The sequence below is a fragment of the Kryptolebias marmoratus genome, linkage group LG22 (genome assembly GCF_001649575.2).
Source record: "Kryptolebias marmoratus isolate JLee-2015 linkage group LG22, ASM164957v2, whole genome shotgun sequence".
Lineage (NCBI taxonomy): Eukaryota > Metazoa > Chordata > Actinopteri > Cyprinodontiformes > Rivulidae > Kryptolebias > Kryptolebias marmoratus.
Window position 1 is genome coordinate 23207496 of NC_051451.1, and position 17501 is coordinate 23224996.

At 41.9% G+C, this 17501-nt stretch overlaps 1 protein-coding gene across 2 annotated transcripts in view; it reads right to left on the reverse strand.

Annotated features, from left to right (window-relative positions):
• The window catches only part of slc35f3b (solute carrier family 35 member F3b), a 52658-nt gene that overhangs the window by 1947 nt on the left and 33210 nt on the right, over positions 1 to 17501 (reverse strand). For both annotated transcript variants that reach the window (XM_017413003.3, XM_017413004.3), the window contains 5 exons: positions 7969 to 8302; positions 4285 to 4504; positions 1046 to 1171; positions 400 to 592; positions 183 to 272 (listed from right to left, as the gene is read on the reverse strand). In XM_017413003.3, the coding sequence (XP_017268492.1) occupies positions 183 to 272; positions 400 to 592; positions 1046 to 1171; positions 4285 to 4504; positions 7969 to 8302 (963 nt within the window). The remainder of the gene's footprint in view (positions 1 to 182; positions 273 to 399; positions 593 to 1045; positions 1172 to 4284; positions 4505 to 7968; positions 8303 to 17501) is intronic.

The window sequence follows — 17501 nt, forward strand, 5'->3', positions numbered from 1 at the left end:
GGTTTTAAGACCATCTATTAGACTACAATTTTTATAAGGTCTTCTTTTCTATTTAAGAATTCAAGAACCCTGGTTTTCACTTTGTCTACTCTTGTAATCACGTTTATTTCCCAAGAAATGATTCCAACACCATCAAATATTTAATTGAACCAGGCCTAAAAGTCAAGTCAGGAGACACTTACATGCATTCACAGGGACACTTAGGACGATGCCAAAAGAAATTAATGTTGGGTATGTTATTGCAATGCCAAAGTTCACCAGGATGTTGAAAGCTGTAGGGAGAAACATAATCAGAGCAGCAATAAGTCTCAATAAGAAAGTTAAGCCATTAATTCACTGCACAATCAGAGCGTTATATGGACTGTGAGACAAACTGCTTGATATATCATCTTCGTTTACCAAAAAGCAAGGCTGCAACCCCACAGAGGTACGCCCAGGGGATGTCTGCAAGTGAGCCAATGTACTCCACATGTGTAAAATACAGGATGACTGGCACGAAGCTGATGAAAACAAAGTTGGCGCTTCCGACAATGCTCAGGAAGAGTGCTGCCTCTCCAAATTTGGCACTGCCCAGCACCATCTTGAAGAGCACCTGGGGATAAAGGAAAATGGGGCTGGATGAATGTAAAAAAATCCACCCCCTTACAAAGTTCAGGGTTATTACAGGAGGTTAGTCTGCCAAGTACCTGCCACATCTCTGGCTTGTGGCCACTGCTGTCTGTTTATCACATTAAGTAGCTGAGCAGGGGAGAACAAACCCTGTCAAAATTTGGCTATTTGCCTCGTTTGATCTGGATATTTCCACTTGAAGCCACCGGTCTAATTCATACATGTAACACACCTCTGTCAGGCTTACACTCCTTTCTTCTTTCATCTGATTACATAACAACAACCAAGCTGATCCAGTATCTCTTATATAAGTCAAGAAAATTCATACATATATGCATGTTTGGCTTTTATAAACATGTTTCACAGTGGCTGGAAGCATGACAATGCCACTTTGTGCTCAGTAATGATGTATTTTTGGTGAAATGGTAACAAATACCTTGTAGAGTGCTGACATTGAAGCAGAGGCCACGACCAAAGTAATGCCGATGACAGAGTGGCTGTGAAATCCATCAGCGTAGGTCATCATGACGATGCCTGCTATGGCCAAGATAGCTGCTACTATCTGTGGAGAGACAGAACACCAGTGAATGATGGATGGGCGACACGCTGCTCGCAGTCTGGTCATTAAGACACGAAGTCCTCTCCTGCTGCGTGGGGCCACAGCAGGTTCACATGACCTCCACTTTGTTATTCAAAGTCGTAATCACAAGCCACACAAGAAGAAGGATTGTAAATTTATGGTCTGAGTTGTTGTTTGCTGCCAGTAGGCAGCTCATCTGGTGTTTGCATTTTGTCAGATGCTAACAGGCATGCTTCACGGGAACTCTGCTCTCAGGTTCACAGTGCAACTGCTTCCACCATGGGACGAGCTGCTTGGCTTGATTGTCTGACATTGATTTCCTTTACGCTGCCATCGTGTTTACAAACCAAATACCCCATCTTGATCCAGCAGCCCCCACTTATCACTCCCACTCCCTGCCTCAGCGATTATCATGGCTTCAAGATGACACCAGATCATCTGTTTCATCCTGCTCGCAGTCGACCTGGATGCAATAAAACCAAAGCTGTCATTTGTTCTTTTCGCGTGTTTGTCTACGCATGTGTTCATATTGCAGTTGCACATGGGAGGAGGAGGGGTTTGGGTGAGGAATAGCGATGAGCACGTGATGCAGTCCAGCTGAGTGGATTAGCTCTGCATTAAAGAGGTGTCAGGAAGATAAATGAACCGTGTGTTTTTTGCTTGGCCAAAGCCCTGAGGCACTTTTGGCAAAATTGCTCTTTCTGCACTGCGGGCTGCCTGTCACTCACAGCTACAACTTCCATTTCAGTGAACACCGGTTTGCTTGCAGGATCAGCGACAATGAGAGATGCTTCAGCACAGTTGGAGTGTTGAAACTTTTCCAAATTAGGTGCCAACTGTTTGGGACAAGCCTGCATGCTGAAAAACTTATGTGAGAACAGTGTCATTACTTCAGTATGGCAATTTAATGCCACCAAATACATCTCATAAATCCAAATGACAACAAAAAGGCTCTTCAGGATGTTTTATATTACAAAGTTCTTATACTTTATCAGTTTGCTGCTGCAGCCGCTGAACTGACCCAGTAAATTACATGCTCATATCTTTTCAACACAATAACACCAAAACGCCCCTCATGTCTGTTTAACGAGGGGGGTGTTAGCCTCTTCTGTATTTTTCGTTCTTCTTTGCTTTCATGAAAATCTCATTTAAGATCCCCCGCATTGCTGCAGACTTTCAAACACCGCAGTCCCCACCACCACGCACCGGAGCGAGTGACAGGGCTTACAAGAGGCAGAGATGCAGCATTTTTACAGTGCCTGTCGCTTACTGAAGCTTTTCATTACAAATAATGGGGGTGGGGAGTTGGGGCACGCGCCAGGGAGTGATGTGAGGGAGGGGGTGTTCGTCAGCGTGTGGACGACTGAAGGGGAAATCCATTCTGCGGAGTGCAGAACAGCTGTAGACGTGAAAGCAGCAGAAGTGTGCAGCGGGAGGGGAGAAGGAGAAGCTCAGGCAGGAGCCCTCATCTTTCCGTGTGTCTCGTCTTGTCCAGGCAAAACACGATTGATTGACACATGATCATAGGAGGCTGAACACACTGTCACACAGACAACCTGCTCTCTGTGGCTGTGTGTGGAGCGCACACAATCAAGCAAAATCAACTCAGAGCATCACAAATGATTTGCATTCTGTGCTGTAAACACAGACTTTGTTTAGCATGATGAGTGAAAGGGCAAAATTTTATTTCACAACTGAAATTGAAAATACAGTAGACTTGTTGAGGGTAATGAGAGGCACAGCTAGACGCCCATAGGGAGGTGAAGGTAATCAGGTCATGTCATGGCACGAATAAATATACTGCAGAAGTAAACAGTAAAAGGCTAAAACATCTTTTTCTTTGCCTCAGTGGGATCATACCATAAACCCAAGCAGTAAAGACATGCCATACACCACATGACAGAGAGAAAAAAAAAACTATTTCTGCAACACAAAATGATATAGTTTTCTTATATCTTTTCTGAAAACAGTGTACTAGATCTTATCTAAATGGTAAATGGCCTGGACTTGTATAGCGCTTTATCTAGTCCAAGGACCCCAAAGCGCTTCACACTACATGCAGTCATTCACCCATTCATCCACACACTGATGGCGGTAAGCTAGTGAGGCGGCCATTACACCGGCGCCACCGAAAGCTCTGACCACCACCAGTAGGCAAGGCAGGTGAAGTGTCCTGCCCAAGGACACAACGGCTGAGACTGATGGAGCGGGGGCTCAAGACTACAGGACGAACCCCCACCTCCTGAGCCACTGCCACCCCTGGAAAAAAAAAGTAAACTAACCATTCAGATTAATCAGGAATAGACTATCTACTATCCCAATTCCGAAACAGCCAGGACATTGTGTAAAATATAAATATAAAAAGAATGCATTCATTCATCCCTTGACCCAAAGGGTCGTAGGGATCGTAGGGGTGTCATGGTGGATGCTTGGACAGTCAGGGATCTCTAGTGCTCTCAGTCTTGTGTGTTTGGAGGCTACAACCAGCCTCCTCCTCTGTCCGCCTCTTTTTCTCTTTCTATTTACCGTTCCCTGTAAGATGATCTTTGACAGGAAGAGATGCCTTGTAACACGACCATACCAGATCAGTGTGTGATTTTACTATTGAGCATAGTGGCTTTTGTTCTCCAGCGTGGGCGGCAACTAGCTGTCTCACGTATTCGATTGTCTTGTGTTTTCTGTAAGATATTTGTAGCATCCTCATGTCACACTTATTTTCAAAGAACTCGATCTTCCGCTCAGCATCTGCTGTGAGGATCCAGCTACTTTCTCCAATCTGGGGGTGAGATCCTGGTGATCCAATTTTCTGTTTCCCATCAGATCAATATCATCAGCAAAACTGAGGTTGGAGATGGATCTTTCTCAGATGGCTATGTAGGTATGGAAGTCAAGTCTTGGAGGTTTTCCAACAGGGAGAAGAAGGCTGCCTTGACGGACAAGCTACAAGTTTAAAAAAAAAAAGAATAGGACCTGCAGCTATCCCCTTGTGTCGCCTCTGCATGAGTCGGACTTCCAGCTAAATATACAAAAGTGTTTGATTTGGAAGCAGAAAAGTGCTGATGACACAGATTGCACAAACACTTGAAGACACTCACCCTGACTCCCATAAAGCGGTCTCTGAGTACAATCCACGAAAGCAGAAAGACGAAGGCTTTGTTGCAACAGAACAGCGCTGACACGTCTGTTGTGTTGATCTTCCTGAGGGCCTGCAGGTACAGGTAGTTGGTGAGGATCCACAGCAGGCCAAACGGAGCCACCTTGGTGAAAAACACCTTAGGTGTCAGGCCGTCGTCCCCGAAAAACCTGCAACACTCCCTGTGTGCCGAAATACGAAACAGAACACGGCATCAGTGTTAAATATGTGGTATCATTTAAAAACTGATCGTAATGTATGACAATGAACAGGTCTGTTATTTCAACCATTACATCCAGATGATTTTTTTCTTACACATTATAGTACTGCTGGGAGAAATTAGTAAAAACTTACAAACACCAAGAAATCTGCTGCAAGGAGGTGTTTTGTAGAGATCAATTTTCTGATGCTACTGCGAATAAAGCTGAAGTCCCTCAGGCATAATACATGATTTGTTTTGTGCTATTTCTGTTTATTTTTATGTAAGCAGAAATCAGACTAATATCTAAGCCGTTACCAAGGAAAAGTTTAGTTAAGACGGTATCAGATGCACTTCCTAATTAAGAGCTCAAAACAGTTTTAGTGCTGCTGCAGGGAATAAAATCAAACAGAAAGCTGTTTTGATAAAAGGAAGAAGTTTGATTTCTTTCAACTTCTACCCATCACAAAATTACATTTTAAGATGCTGAATTCAGTTGCTGTGTAAGAACGTCGATTTGGATGTTTTAATGAAGGGCCGATGTTTTCACTATTTCATAAATGCACAAGGGACACATACAGTACATCTACATTTGAATATCTAAGGCAAGCAAGCAGCAAGTAGAAACTCTAATCAGCTCAGTCTTCAGTGCAGTTTGGCAAAGTCATCATATCCTGTCTGTTTTCAGATTTGTATTATTAAAAGATGAAAGGCGAAGGCACACGATAATGTTATTGTCCGTGTTTATATGTGTGTTCATCTGTTAGCAAAATATCCCAAAAACCACTTAGGGGATTTTAATTAAATTTTTAGGAATTAATCACTGGGTGTACCTCTACAGCTGATTAACTTTTGGAGTCAATTTAATTAAAGATGGCTGCTACAGCTAATTGATATTAGCAAAGAAAAAATGGCTATAACTCAGAGAGTTTTACAGATATTGAGCCAAAGCTTCATGTGGTCATAGCTGAAAGTAATTTACAACATATGCTCTGAGCATAAACATCTTGTGATATAGTATGGAATTGTGCATAATGTTATGTATTCTTTAAAGTTCTTTACAGAAAAAAGACCACACCTTACACCTGTGTTTTGGGAGTTTATTAGATCCTAAATGATTGGTTGAAGAGAATCAAAGTCCTAAAGCAGGTTCATGTTCACCATGTCTTCATTTTGCAGAAGAGACTAATAGCTCGGTCTGGCTACAACAGGAATAAGCTGTTTGTGCTATAGATCAGCAGAAATGCCTCCTGATGTCAGCATTTTAACAGGAATGTAGTTTGACCATATGACATTTGGCTCGATCACGCCTCACATGATAGGTGTTACAGAATGAGGTTGAAATGATCGAGCAGCTGATGCAGCAAAAAGCCAAAGCTGCGCATTTTAGAATGTCCTAATATTAACAAATCAGTCTCTGGTACTTGCAAATAATTTTTATTTCTCAAGACATTTTTATGAATCAGGTGCTGCCATACACTGTAATCCATTTTCCTGTCATTTTAAGGCAACTTACAGGCAGCACTGTTGCCAGTAAGTTACCTTAAATCCTATAAAAAATGTAATATAGGTCTTAAATTCCAACTGCTTAATACAATTAAAGTTTGATGATCAAACATGCAAACATTAGATGAAACCATTCCTGATTTGACCCTGAACGTTTAGATCATTTAAAATACAGAAAAGACAAATTTAGAAACTTTTTGTTTTGACTTTATTTCTGTCTGTTGCAGCATCAGTTTCTCATAAAGAAGAATCTCTCCATCGGTCAGTAAAAACCATCTCCATTCATGTCTGTGAAGAGAGAAACATTTGGAAAGTGGCGGGTCAGACACTGTAAATGTCATCTCTCGGTCTGTGTCTGCCTTACTTCTGCGCCTTCTATGAAATCAATTAGTGAGAGAAGAAACCCAGAGCAAACTAACCACAGTTACACAATCAGCTCCAGAATCTGAGCAGATCAACTCCAGCCGAGGGGGCGGGAGCCCTAAATCCTCGCGTGAATCCCCAGAGAAGGAAGCTTTACGCAGCGCGGGATCAGAAATACGCAGCTAATACCTCCAGCTCACCAGCACACAATTACTTCAACACACCAGCGTCTTCATGTCTTTGTTCAGGAGCAGCCCGATGAGACGCAGAGATGACGGATAAGACTGCCAACTGGGCTGAATTATGATAATCGGAGAAGCCGACTGTCACTGGATTACAAGTTTGGGAGCCTCCACAACCAAATAAACACTCTAATTTATGGTGATTATGGTGTTTGCAAAGAACAAAAACATTTTGATTTTGTCTTTGGAGCTATTTGAGTTACAACTTTATTTAGATTTAGTATGACTCCCTTGCATCCCGACCTCTCAGAGGTCTCTCTTTTTTGGGAAACAGTAATTGCAAACGTCTGATACATGATTCATCATCTCAAACAGAAACCAGCACTCCATGACTGCTCCCGCGCCATGTGTCTTTATACTTTCATTATTTCTTCAGGAATATCGCTTTGTCCATTTTTGTTCTGATTAAAAAAAAAAAAAAAAAGCATTCTAGTTGAGAACTATGCTAAGTTCTAATCTGTGATATATTTTGTGGGTTTCTTCTGGCAGAAACTGACATTTAACAATAAAATTCAACAGATGATCTTGAGGCAACGTGTCAGAGATGATAAAATTTTCATTTATTGTTTTTCATTTGTCATGAGAAATGGCTTTTTCGCTGTAATGATGGGGAAGCCTGTAGCTGTAATTACAGCTATCAAACATTTCTCATAGGTTTTAACAATCCCTACAAGTCTCCTGTGGGATTTTTGAATTTCTTCTTTTCTGCAGGTTTTTGAGATTGGAAATATTTACCTTTTTTCCCACCAAATGTTTTGGATTATTGTCTTGTTGTTATGTCTGCTATAACCCAAGGTCATTGTTTTTATCTTTGTTGCACAATCGTTTTAGAGGATTGCCAAGTGAAGGGAAAAAAAAAAATCATTGATGTGCTTTGATGTGACGATCGTGTTCTGGGGGTGAAATTTTTTGCCTTTTATACATCAGACAGAAACTGTGTCTTTGAGCTCAAATAAGTCAAGTTTAATCTTATCTGGACTCTAAATAAACAACCAGAACTTTTCTTTATCATCTTTTAGAAAGGCTGAGGAGGATTTTGTGCTCTTTTCCTGCTGATGTTGAGTCTTTAGACCATGTCCATGAAAACTATTCTGTTGCAGAGTCAACGCACAGGCACGGCACGCCTTTCTGCAGCAGGCGATTATGAAGAAGCCTTTTAAAGTTTAAAACATGGAGAATATTGTGGAAGAGAAAATAAATCAAATTGGAACAGATGCACAGCTTGTTGTCAGGAAAACTGTTGCCCTGCTGCTGAAGAAAAGATTGTGCCACTAATCACAGAGAAATAAAAAGTGATGGTTAACTTGTGTTGCTGATGGACTGGGAGTCGTCAGACCTGAATCTCTGCCTGGGCGTCTGCCTCTCCGGACTCTTGCACAGGTGGCCGATGTAATACAGGGGGAAGAAGAGGCAGTTCCAGCTGGTGGCGAACCAGGTGAGGGTGAACGGGGCATCAAACTTCTTAAACGTCAGCTTGGCCAGCTGGGTGGAGCCCGCCCAGGACGAGCACACGCACACCACCATGGCGACCCCCCACAGGGCCTTCCGCACCTGGACGGCTGTTACTCTGATGCAACACTGGAGCCGCCGTCTGTCCGGTTCTGACCCAGCTGCCCCGGCCGTCTGTGAGTCTGTGGTGCCCACCACGGTCTCTCTGGTCCGGTCTTCTCCTGTGCAGGAACACAAACATATCAGACTTATAGCTGTTTGTTTGCAATAAAAAAAGGACCTTTATAATTAGTGGGAGATTATGTTACACTTCCTGCCATGTTTTCCAACCTTAAAAATAGCTGCTTCCTTGGTTTAAATGAACTTGTTGGTAGGTAAGCAATCAGACACTTGAGTTAAAAATATTACAACTGGGTGTGACAGGCAGCAGACAAACAGAGGACAAAAGAGGACAGATCTGATATCCAATCCAAGACGACCTGCTCTCAAACGGATGAGTTGTGGTGGTTTGTGTGTTTGCACGAGCCCACAAAGTCACACACAGCGCCTCCTACGTTTTCTGTTTGTCCCGTCACAACCTGATAGGCTCCATATGTCTTCAATAACACGAGCAACGAGGCAAAGTGCTGCCTCCGTCCCACTCACAGTCCCTGAGCCGCCTCACAACTGATAAGGTCATGTTGTTCTAAAATATTGGGATGAAATAACCTGTTGTTGCTTCTAAACTCTTCAGTTACAACTAACCATGTCTTAAAATACTAAAGTAATTTCTCCTTGAGTGCCAGAGTTTTAGACAAAGATCAGAATATGTCGTAAAATTATGGAACTGTGGCCACTTTGGTGAAACCTGGAAAATAACATTATGTGTGATCGCCAGATGTCACACTCAGATTAAGGGTTGAGAATGATTCTCAGCTACTACATCAGAGTTTAGCTCAATATCTAATAAAATGACTGAGTTAGACATTTTTGAGTTGGCTAATGTGGATTAGTTATGGATGGGGTTTGATTGGCTCTTAATAGCTTGTAGATGTACATCCAAGGATTACTTTGTGAAAGTTTTGTTTCATATGATGTTTTGCTGACACACAAGAAGGTTGACTCCAACAGGTAATGCCAAAGTTTTGAGCCAAGATCTCAGACAATGAGTAGCGCTTTGGATTTTCACCAAATTTGAGCACAAAATCAGTCAAATTCACTGAATTACAGCCATTTTGTGCTTTCTAAGGTCAGTTGGCTGTGGCAGCCATCAAAAGTTATTCAGTTATGGATGTTCATACACTGATTATTTTCTGCCAGTTTCCTTAAAATTTGTTCAGTGATTCATGAGATATTTTGGTAACAAACACATGAACACACACGTGGGCAAAATCATTATTGTTTGCCTTCACCTTTTAGGCGTTAAAAACGTTGATACCATGTTTGATTGTTCTCTGAATTGACATTTATTTTACAGCTGCATTCGTCTTACAGCAGCTCTTCAAGTTCTTTAAACAGAAACCACATCTTAGCTTTGTTTAATATCAGCACCACGTATTTCTTTGTGGCTTCCTTCCAGATAGTTTAAGCACCAGATTTTCCTGATGATGTTTTCAGAGGTAATGATGTGCCACAGGAAGCCTTTTGCTGACTCATCTCTGATTCACGGTGCTAACTAAAATGCAGAACACACTTCTCTAACGTTGGTTGAACCTCAGAGTTTAAAGTCTCTGTTACTGTTCTCTTGACCGAGACTCTTGCCATAAAGAAGTCCTGGTGCTGCTGCATTCCTTACCATTAATGTGAAATGCTTAACCAGACAGAAAGCCATTGCCCTGCATCAGGGATTTGCTGAGAATTTTAGGTTCATAGTTAAGCATCCGTCATGCCCAATGAGGCGGCTCTTTCCTCTCGAAAAAGCGGGGTCTGACCTTGCCAGGTGGTCTCATCACATCCCAAATTAACTCCCCTGATTGCTCTCGCTGCTAATGCTCAGACCCGGCTTCCCCAGTCTGTGTGATGAATGCACAAGAGATTCAGATTGTGTTTATCTATTGCAAGCAAAACATTAAAAGTGATGCAATTAAGATGAAATGATGGCGCTCTTTTCGAGCATCCTGATCAGCGTCCCCTGTTTCTGCACCGGCTCTGACAGCCCAAAGGCAAATTTGTCAGCTGTGACAGATGATTCAAGATCATCGTCTTAAATTGCAATATAACGATGAATCAGCAAGAACCTAAAAAAAGGAGGGTGGCAGGAGCACATGGCCATCTATTAGTCTTCCACACAAGGGTGAAAGTGAAGTCTCTCTATTCTGAGCTCCAAGCCTCTTTGTCTTGTTCTGAAGGTCATCTCGTGTTGATGCTGCCCACTTTCTGTCTTTCCTGGGATCCAGTCCCACATCCCGTAGCTCTGAACGCTTCTCTGTACTGCACCACAGCTTAATCTCCCAAATGCAGCCATGGGCCAAGCCAATCAGGTAAGCTCAGGGGCCGAGCTAAGCACTTCCAGCTCTGGTGTCGAGACAATAAAGCAGACCCTGAAAAGCCTCTAATGATAGATCCAAGCTGATATACTCTAATATTTGCTCGAAAATACAACACAGCCGTTAAAACATTAACCAACGCCGCAGTGATTAGCTGCTCAAACATTTCCATATGCTTATTTGTTACCAGCGAAGCTTGGGCCGACGTGTTTTATGCTCACGCCAACTGTGACTAATGATACTGTATCAGCTCTGAATGCTGCTGATGAACAATACGGAGCTGAGCTGAACCCATCAGCTGATGGGTCATCGGACTGGAGGGGCAAAACAAAAAGGCTCCGCCACTGATGCCATTCAAAGCAATTAATATTAGGAATGAAACCTGGGAAGATAAATGGTTAACTGCAAGCTGTTAACCACATGAGTTTATAATTAAATGTTTACTGTCAAGGTGACCCCCAGGATGTGTGCAGCATAAGGAATAGCTGCAGTATCTCATAAATGATCTCAACATTCTGCACAAGAATACAGATTAATCGATCTGATTTGGGAGTTGACTGCTGTATTTACCAAGATGCTTAACACAGAGCAAGACATGGTCACAATCCAACCCATTTTTATGTCTAAATGCACTTAAATTAATCCTCAAAAGAATCTGTAAAATTGCTGGAAAATGGTTGAGAGTGCTTGGCTTGCTCATGAGACCCAAACTGATCTGCTCTGACAGCCATATATGGCTTCTTTTTCCAACACATCTGGATTCCCTGTGCAGCATTAAAGGTGCTCTCAAGAAAGAAAAATATGTTAATAGATCACTGAAAAGATGATATGTCAGCCTTGCTTCATTTTTCCAACATTTACCATCTTCATTTGTAATATGTTCAATGCCTTTAGTCTGATGCAGACAGTAAGTACAGAAGCTCAATATTTATATAGAGCTTAACTGTCTACCTGTGCTATTTTTGCATCCTGGTTTCCTCATAAACTGCTTATTGAATATGTTTTATATGCCCAGTGAAGCACTTCAAAGAACGCTGAGAATTAGCTAGCAGGTTTTCCAGCTTCTCTTCCCCCTCAATCCATGCCTCCATGATTCCCGACCAGCCCCACTCCCGGTTCTGCTCTCCTCCCTCCCCCTGCGGTGTCTGCAGTGCAGATTTCTCTTGCTGATAGCTGCAAATCCCAAACGTGCCAGCACAGTCTTGCCCGACTGCCTGCGCTCATGCAACATGCGCACAACCGTGCTATGACAGGCCGCGAGTGTCCCCCAGACACCCCCAAGAGCACGCCGCCCCCCTCGGCATCTCTCTGATGCCCTGGTTGATCCCACAGAGTAAGCAAGCGTCCTTCCAAGCAGCAGGAAAGCCAGCATCAGGTCTCCTTTGGTTTGACAGGGTGGTCATGCAACGTCACAGGGAACTCAGCTAGAATAGATGTAAGAGTGAGTTTTGCCTGGCTGGTTGTTTGGTCACCACTCCGTTGGAGCAGGAGAACACTGCAGCGCTCTGCCTCAGTGGTTTAAGGGTAAACAGATCAATCACCAAGACATACTCCGGAGGAGCACTTCTCCTTGTCTTACCTCTGGCTCGGCTTGGTGATGAATATGAACTGACTTGTGTTTCTGACTGTCATGATTATAATTAAACGTCATTGCACAACATTCTTGTATGTACTTAGTTTTTATCACCCAAATCAATAACCTTGAACACACCTAATGTGAGCAGTTTTTCACATTTACCTTCACTGCCTCAGGATGATAGCGCTGATAAAACAAGAGCAAAGTACAACCCCAGTTCTGACAAAGTTGGGACGTTGTGTAAAATGGAAATACACTGGAATGCAATCATTTACAAATCTCATAAACTCTTATTTTAGGAATTTATACTATCTATAGGGGAAAAAAATAGTTAATTTTGACTCTGATGGCAGCAACACATCTCAAAACAAGGACAAGGACAGCAAAGGCCAGTAAAAGCAGGTGGTACAAATAAGAAACAGCTGGAGGAATATTTTGCATTAATTGGCAACAGGTCAGTGAGAGGACTGGATATAATATAAGCATTTTAAAGAGGCTGAATCTCTAAGAAGCAGAGGTTCACTGGTCTGCACAAAACTGTCTAAAATAGTAAAACAATATCAGAATAATGTTCTTTAATGGAAAATTGAGAAAACTTTTGAATATGCCATCATATACAGCTCATAATATCAACAAAAGATTTCCAGAATCTGGAGAAATCTCTGAGCTCAGAGCTAAAGGCTGAGAGTCAATACTGGATGTCTGTGATCATTAGGCCCTCAGGTGGCACTGAATTAAAGACAGGTCTGATTCTGTTAGACATCACTGCATGGGCTTAGAAACACTTCCACAAATCATTGTCTGTAAACACAGTTCATTGTGCCATCCATTAAATGCTGCTTAAAGCTCTATCGGGCAAAAAAAAGGCATATAGAGCACCATCCAGAAATGCCACTAATCACAGCTTAGTGGGTCAAAGCTTATTTTGAATGGATTGATTCGGTGGTCAAACAAATTGAAATCTAAAACTCCTTTTTTCAGGGAAGACCTTGCATGTTTCAGCAAGACAACGCTAAACAGAATACTGCATCCATTACAGCAGCATGGTTTCGTAGGAGAAGAGTTCAGATGCTGAACTGATCTGCATGCAGTTCAGAAAACTTACCTACTACTTACCTACCTACTGCAAACATTTAGTGCTTTCTAAAACAAACAAAAAAAATGTTAAAGAAGACCCAGAACTGTTGAACAGCTAAATCCTAAATCAGACAAGAATGGGACAGCATCCCCCTCCAAACCCTCCAAGGAAGTTTACAGACTGATGCTATACAGTAGAAAACATGGCCCTGTCTGAACCTGCTGCTATAAAACTCAAAATTGCCGTATTTTTGTTTTTAAATGGGACAGTTTCTTAGTTTCAACATTTGATATGTTTACAATGTTCCACTGTGAATAAAATATGGGTTTATAAGATTGCATTCTGTTTTTATTTGAATTTTAAACAACATCCCAACTTTCTTGGAATTGGGGTTGTAAACTACAGAGATTTAATATTTTATTTAGTTTGGTAATCAAAGCAAACCCAGTCCTTAAGCTTATGGGACAGTTTTACTTTTTTTATTTGCTGTGCTTTGTTTTTGCGTTTGAAAGTAAGACACTTGGTAGAAATGTTTGTGATGTATAAAACACAACAGAAGAGTGGTAGTTTCATCCTGGCAGAGTCGGTCAGGTAGACAGGCGTCTCACAGACAGACAGCAGTCACTGTCTTTGTAATCTCAGTGTCTGACAGAGTGCGAGTCTGTGATACTTGGCTCTGACAGCTGGGTCAGGCCAACCTGTCAGTAAGAGGCCGTTCAACACGCCAGAGCAGGCTCTTCTGACAAGCCTGTCTGACTCAATAACACAGAAGTGAAAAACACACCCTGCTGCGTCAACCAGCTGATAGGCTTGACCGCACGGGCTGCGGGGACAGAGGCCCCAGAGGGCAGACAAGGGTGGGACAAATGTTACTGATCCCGGTCGCCTTCGGTCTCGATCACTTCCTCTTTCGAGACTCGAAGGACAATGGAGCAAACTTGTTTGTCTCCGCTCTGACCTGCACATCTGCCTCAACAGATGCTCGGGGTACAGGTCGGTGCTGCGGCCCTCTGATGACTCACAGGTTAGTGACAAGACAAAACACATGGGTTGGACTGGGTCTCTGCACTGTGTCAGAACAAAATGCCAATAATAATAATCCCTGCTTTCAAACAACGCTTCCCCTCTCATGCAGCCCCTCATGAGCGTGAACAAAATGTGATGGACCTGCACTTTAAGGACTGGCACGAGTCCCAGCAATAAATCAATATTTAAAAGACTGGCCACGGCATCCTTGTTGAAGTAATGAATAGGCAGCCACCGCAGGTGTACACTGAGTGGCTGCCTAAACAATGCTTTATCTTCCCCAAGACTAATCACAACACAGGGAATTTATCAAACAAACATTAACCTGGTGCTTCCCAAACTTTTCAGCTTCTGACCCACAAAATTACGTTGGCCACCCATTGCTCATTGACTCATTTCTTCTTAAAATTAAAACAAATATGTACTATAAGCAATCATTTTAAAGCTTAATTTGAATTCAGGAGCTCATTTCAAGACCCCTTCCTAGGTCTGATGACCAACTGCGAGGTCCTGAGCCCAACTTTGGGAAACACTGCATTAACCTGGTTTTAAAGGGATAGCTCAGATCTTTTGAAATAAGGTTCTGTTAGATAGCTCTTTAAATGACCTCAGGTTGGAGGAATAGACTTTATTTAGGACCAGACTGATGAGATGTCGGCTCGATCACGGGGGACATAGTCAAAACAACCCAAAAAGCAACTCCATAATCTAAAAAACAAAATGTATAATGTTTGTGATTTAGGTTGTTTTAAGTTGACAACAATCTGCTTTAGTTCTGACCCTTCTTGGACTAAAGATCTGAAATATAGCTTTAACATTTACCTGTTTTTAAACACATCTTAACTAGTCTTTTATGTCACTGTTCAAAAAATGATCAGTATTTGACTTTTTCCAAACAAAGTCAGTCTTTTATATTGGATGGAAGGCAGCGAACCATATACTATATCTGAAAGTTAGGCAGCCTTCCTGAATCCTGCTCAAAATTTAGGGTAACTTTAAAATACAAATCTGACACTGAAAAAAAGAGGCAACAAACCTCAAGTAAACAGTATATTCATTAAAATGTAATTAATTCCTCTTGGAGTTGTAGCGTCCTCTGCACACTCTCTGCACTTGATAAACCTGAGCGAAAGCTTGGCCTCTTAAAAAATTATAAGCCCTGTCATTGTGAATTCATTGCTCACTTGTCAAGCAAAACAGGTCTGTTTGACTGGTCTGTAAAGCAAACTTCGCTGTAAGACGAGGCCTCATCTTTCCTCCTCTGACATCCATCAAAGTCCACAACAGTTACACTCAGAAGAGGAAATGACTAAAGAAACATCAATTTAATGGAGCTTAAATAGGATAAAAGTCACTGCTTCTGATCTAACTTGTGCTCTTTAAACATAAATACAGTTTAAGCTCTTGACAAATTTTTCCTTTCTATACCTTTCACTCAAAGCCTGGCTGCACATTTACATACAAATAGGGATTCAAAAGAGCACAGAACGCCTTATCTGTTGCTTTATTTTTGCGCAAAACTCTAAGGAGGATGATTCGGATGTCTGTGTTCTCCCCCACGCACTAATAACATCTTGAATATTTAAAAGCGGTAATCTTACTATGTTTAGCCAATGCGCTTTGTCTGCTGCTGCCTCAATAGATGCACATTCTCTGGGAAGCTAACGTGATATGCATAAAGAGCAGGGGACAAAGTAATACACTTTACACTGACATGGGCGTTATCATCAAACAGCAGCAGGACTTTTTTATTTTATTTTATTTTCACAGTTTTTCGCTAAATAACACCTTAAAGGTCAACATCAGGCAAAACAAAACAAAATCCAGTGTTAGTGCTCAGGATATGTGTCGGGGCTCACTCAGTTACAGCCACACCAGATTTGAGGTAAATATCTGTAAAACTGACTGAATTATAGCCATTTTTGTGTGTGTGTGTGTGTGTGTGTGTGTGTGTGTGGGNAAAATTAGCTCAATATTTGTAAAACTGACTGAGTTGTAAGTACTTTTGCGTTGGCTAAGATTGAATAGATGTAGTGGTCATCTTGAAACGGGTTGACCTCAAATGTTAATCTGTTTTAGATATTTATCTAATTATCAGTCTTTGTAAGTTTCATTCAAATCTGGCCTGTGGTTTATGAGATATTTTGAAAACACCAGTTTTTCTCAACAGGTTGAGATGCGAGTTTTCCTCTGAGGAAAAGTTCAGTCCACCCACAGCAGCAGCTGGTGAAACACGGTCAGCTTCCTCTGGGACGCACTGACGCTGAACCCCTTTGTGAGGGGCCTGTTCACTTTCACAGGCTGCATAATGAAGTTACAAAGATTAAAGAGACGACCATGAACTTCTTACCTCTGCAACACGCGAACGACACAGACGCTCCCTCCCAGAGGAGACCAGTTTGTTTCAAGAGAAATCAATAATTACTCTCCGTGGGCTGCTGGTTGGTGAATTTGTCACAAGAACATGCAATTACTTCAAAAGATGTGACTGAATTAAACTCGAGGCGAGAGGAAACAACAAGATACACCCAGGATGGATCTCTCCGGACTGCTATCAGCCTCAAGACGACAGTTTCAGATAAAACTGGTGTCAGCATTGATTGGTGGCTCTTCCATGTTTCTCTGAAATATTTGTTGCGGATTTGTGACGGTTTTGGAAAAAAAAAACAAGAATTTGATGTTTAAATTTGAAAAGAAGCCAATTAGAGACCTGGATTCAGCTTCACTGTATCAACTAGAAGTCATTGAATCAAAATAATGCATTTCTTTGCTAATATTTTATATAAATATGTGGATGTTAATTGGACTCAATAGAAGGACCACCGAGGGTCCCCAATGGAAAAAAAGGTCTTTGTCAGCTGGTTGTTAGTGAGGGGAATAAAAGTTTTGGAAGCTGGTGTTACATAAGCTGCAGAGACTCTGACAAGCTGTGTGTTGATCCGCTCTGGCCCCCCTGTGAATTCCCTCTCCTTCAAAGCAGCTGCTGAGCGTCATCAAACTTTGCAGCTTTGTTGCGTCTCAACAGTTTACAGAGCTGCATCTTCCCAAACGAACACATTTCCAATCATTTCTCCAGCCGACGCCTTGTGTCACAACAAAACTTGTGACAAATTCTGAACGCATCTCAGTTCATCTGAAAATGACTTTTTTAAAAATTTGGTATGTAATGTTAATAAGCTTAAAATCCTGTGATTATTCTGAGGTTTTCCAATACTTTTCCTGTGACTGAGAGGATACAAGTTCCTTCGATCACTGTCTGCAGTGTCGTAAGAAAA